We start from the raw sequence: 4491 nt of genomic DNA on the forward strand, positions 1-4491 counted from the left end.
TATATATATATATATATATATATATATATATATATATATATATATATATATATATATATATATACTTCTATTCAGGGAAGTATTTCTTTTGAGGGACAGACAGGAGCAATTGTTGGTCTGTGATATGCGCACAAGCAGTAGTAGTAGTGTCGAGAGGGTGGCGATAGATATGGTACCTCAGCATGATTTATGTATAGTAGGATGTATATACGTGTATGTGTGAGTGTGTGAATTTGTATTCATAATGGTGCATGTCCATCCCCCTTCGCACACATGACAAAAGTGGTGTTTCAATGGTCAGTCAGGGGTTGATAGTAGTCTATGATCCATGTGCGTGTGTCTCCATAATCTATGTATGTTTAAATATATATATATGTATATATACATATATTTGCTTACAACAAGTGGCCTATTTGGCGGACAGTCAGGGATAGATAGTGGTTTATGATCTGTGGGCCAAGCATGTATTTGGGAGGGCGTTTCCTGCCTAAGTCTCGGTATATGCGCGTTCAACGTTTGTATTTATTGGTGCATGTTCTACCTGAAGGCTGTCAGCGCTTCCTCTTCCCCTGGCTGGTGTCGGGGGGATATTCATTACCTTATTTGTGTGCCAGGTCAACCTTGACAAGTTTCATACCGGGCCGAATCACACCAGGTGCATCCCACCCCTACTCCTCGGGTGATGTAAAAAGCAGTGTCATTTACTATCACTATCCACCGACTCCTTTGTTGTTATAGCCTCTAACCATGGTTGTGTCTGAATCTGTGTCCGTTACATACATCTCATTCTCCTGTTCGCTCGTGCCACACTGTTTCTAAACTCGGTCGCCACAGAAGAAGATATCGTGCATAGACTCGCATCCGTCGAAGGCCCTTCTGGTCACTTCGTCACTGGATCGCACTGCGCGTATATGGGACCTACGGCAGATGAAGTCGGTATGTTGTCCACTTTTTTATTGTGTGTTCTATTTTCAGAAGGCTATGGTTCTCTGGTATAGCCTTGGATGTGGGGGGTGTGGATGTTTAGGGATGTATGAAGGCAGATGAAGTCGGTATGATGTCCACTTTTTATTGTGCTCTGTGGTATAGCCTTGGATGTGGGGGGTGTGGATGTTTAGGATTGTATGAAGGCAGATGAAGTCGGTATGTTGTCCCGCTTCATATGGTTATTGGTATTTGGGTGTGGGTGTGTAAAGATGTATGAGCAGACAGATGGAGTTGGTATGTTGTCCACTTTTATGATCTCTGGTTAGCCTTGGGTGTGAGTGTGTGCAGGGCTTTGTGAGCGTATATGCTTGTATGTGAATTCGATACGCATGTACGTTCACGACTCCAGGCGGTTCTCAAGCAATATCTCAAAGTAATTTGTATATCAATCGAACGACTTATTGACGCAGCAACTAGGGATTTTAAGGGATGTCTACAACTAGCTTATACATTAATCAAATGACTTTAGCAGAAGAGTTGTCAAGTAATATCTAAAAGTTACTTGTATATTAATCACTCGACTGATTCACACTGTAACAGAAGGGATGTGAAGGGATATCTAAAAATAGCTTATGTAGTAATCAAGTGACACCTGCAGAAGGATTATCAAGTATTAAAAATAGCTTGCGTATTAATCGGACTACTGATTGACATTACTTTATCTTGTATACTATTTTATATTTGAAGAATAAAATTTGATGCCAAATTGAACATTGACGACACCCCACAGAAGAACGGTTCAGTCAAACCCATAGAACCCATGGCCCAGTAACATGACAGCTTGACGTGACACGTCTTAGGTAGTATACTCGGCTGACACTCTATCAGAATGCAGTGTAAGTTTATCTGCAAAAAACTTGTATGATAACCAAACAATCGCATGACACCTCCACAGAAGAACGGCTCAGTCAAACCCATAGCCGAACAGACCTGCAGACTGTCTGTGAGTAGCGGATACTTCTCGCCCAGCGGAGCCAAAGTCATCACCACGGGCATGGACGATACAATCAAGGTGTGGGACTACACCGAGACACCGAAGACCAAGCCAAGCACCAGTGAGAAGGCCACGGTGGTTACCAAGCACTACAATCAGACGGGTAGGGTTTATTACTATGTAGGGTCTTATTGCTATTATTTCTTGCATGTATCTGGGTGGTGTTTCGGAATAGGCCGACACCCCTTGACGTATCTGGGCTGTCTGTTGTTGATGGTACATGTGGGGTCACTCTTTGTAGGGTTTAGAGTTTGCTACTTGTTCGCGCCTGTTGTATGCCTGTATTCGTTGTTGAGTGCAACGTTCACATAACGTTCATCTGAACGAGATCAACCCCATCGCAGCTGAGATAAGTTTAGCCAACCAAACGGATTGATCATTTGCAATCAGACATGTGTGACACGTGTTAGTCTTGACCATCGCAGTTGGAAGTATTCCTACTAAACAAACGGATTGTGTTTTTATATTGGTAAATGTATTTATATTCTGATCCGAGATGCGATGTGCTGGAGAGCTGTACAAGCTTCGTTTGGCGTTTGTAACGCGCGGGTTTTTTTCTTTAACTGACCTTTCATCTGTACAAGATAACGAAATTGGGCACACCATCGTATTGTCTATTAACCAAGTGCACTGGTTGTGTAGGCTGTAGGCCGATGTTCTCCCTCCCCAACGGGGCTCTGTATTTAACAGTATTGGAATGAAGAATACATAAATGAACAAATAATTAATTATATGGTACTGCTCCCAATTTTGATTTCATACAGGTCGATGGGTCACGAACTTCAGAGCGAAGTTCATTGGAGAGAACCATTTCCACATAGGCAACATGAAGCGAAGTGTAGATATCTACGCAGAGAATGGTATGTGTGCAGGTGTCAATATGTGTCAAGAAGTGTCAAGTGTCAATATGTATCAAGAGGTGTCAAGTGTCAATATGTGTCAAGAGGTGTCAAGAGGTGTCAAGAGGTGTCAAGGGGTGTGGGTCAAATGGTCCTAGACTCCCTAGCGGTAACGGTATTGTTGATTGATTTTATAGTGCTTGAGCTGTGACAGTTATAGCGTGTACATACACAATGGCTGATCTGTTCAGCTTGTTGTTTAGTTTTGAGTTGTGTTTGTTATTAATCTGGCCTGCTCTTTGCCAGTTATGAGTTTATAAACTGCATGTCCTGCTGTAACTAGGGGACGGTATTTTCATTCGCAATCAAGCATGACGTGCGCGTATAAACACTGTCACAGATATACTGCCAGAGCCAACAAAAGCCAAGATAGAGGAATATATACATAGAACGTTTATGTTTATGGTACGTGTGAAACGCGCCGTATTCCTTAAATCGGTCGATTTTATACGCGATTGTATTGTATCTGTGGCGGTTCTGTATTTTAAAAAAGATTTTAATAGTCGATATTGGGGTTCAGCGAGCTCTGTGATCATCCGTATAAAGCATTGTTTGTATATCGATACTATTCACAGTGCCTCTTAGTGAGAGAATCATCAGTCGTCCAACAGATACCTTATCAAAAACATCATCACGCTTAGTATGTCCCAGTAGTAGGAGAGACTTGATAGGAGTTAAACCATGTATCGCTTGTATGGGTTCTTGATTGTTCTGCGGTAGCTACGCTTCTGTGGAAAATCTAGTCACTAGTCGCTCTCTCATTCACGGTCTGTAGTAGATATATATGAAAATGCCTATGTATTGTTTCGTGTTGTGGATAGCGAAAATAAAACTCCGTACTGGTGACATGCAATTTAATGGTCGGGCGCGTCTTTTCAAAATCGGAAATCTGTCTCTGGAATCTGTATTGCATCAACGGTTACTACACTTCTATGGCGTAACTAATCTTCCATTTATCAATAGTCGTGAACAACAATACATGACGTTGCGTTTGGTTGATACTTCTTGCAACTTTTCTGCGTCAACGGTTGCTGCACTTCTATGGCGTAACTAATATTTCATTACTCAAAAGTCGTGAACAACGATATATACGGAGTTGTGCTTGATTAGGATCCCTTATTACCATTTTCAAGCTGGATGCTCTATCCAAGCCATGCGTGAGTATCGCGTACTCCATCGTACTAATCGAATAGTCATTATATGTCTTCCGCACCACATACACAGGCGTACTGGTGCGACAACTGAGTGATGACGAGCACATGACGGCAATCCCAGCTGTCAACGACTACCATCCCGGCCACGGCGAACTGGCTGCAGGCACGCATGGCAAAGTGCACATCTACAGCAACACAGACGACTCGCGGCAGTAGTGTTTAGCGCAGGTAGACAGGTCAAACCCTAGGAACAGGTCAAACCCTGGAACATGTCAAACCCTAGAAACAGGGCAAAAACTAGGAACATGTCAAACCCTAGGAATATGTTAAACCCTAGGAACAGGACAAACCCTAGGAACAGGACAAACCCTAGGAACAGGACAAACCCTAGGAACAGGTCAAACCCTAGGAATATGTCAAACCCTAGGAACAGGACAAACCCTAGGAACAGGTCAAA

The 4491-nt window shown here is 42.6% G+C and overlaps 1 protein-coding gene across 1 annotated transcript; it reads left to right on the forward strand.

The window, feature by feature from the left end:
• Positions 1-76: 76 nt before the first annotated feature.
• On the forward strand, positions 77-4250 carry SARC_06964 (hypothetical protein; the record flags this gene model as incomplete). Its single annotated transcript, XM_014299115.1, has 5 exons — positions 77-172; positions 835-936; positions 1883-2084; positions 2746-2841; positions 4105-4250. The coding sequence occupies exons 1-5, from the start codon at positions 125-127 to the stop codon at positions 4248-4250; spliced, it is 594 nt and encodes a 197-aa protein (XP_014154590.1). The 5' UTR covers positions 77-124.
• Between the last annotated feature and the right edge of the window lie 241 nt (positions 4251-4491).

This window comes from Sphaeroforma arctica, assembly GCF_001186125.1.
Source record: "Sphaeroforma arctica JP610 unplaced genomic scaffold supercont1.523, whole genome shotgun sequence".
In the NCBI taxonomy this organism is placed as follows: Eukaryota; class Ichthyosporea; order Ichthyophonida; genus Sphaeroforma; species Sphaeroforma arctica.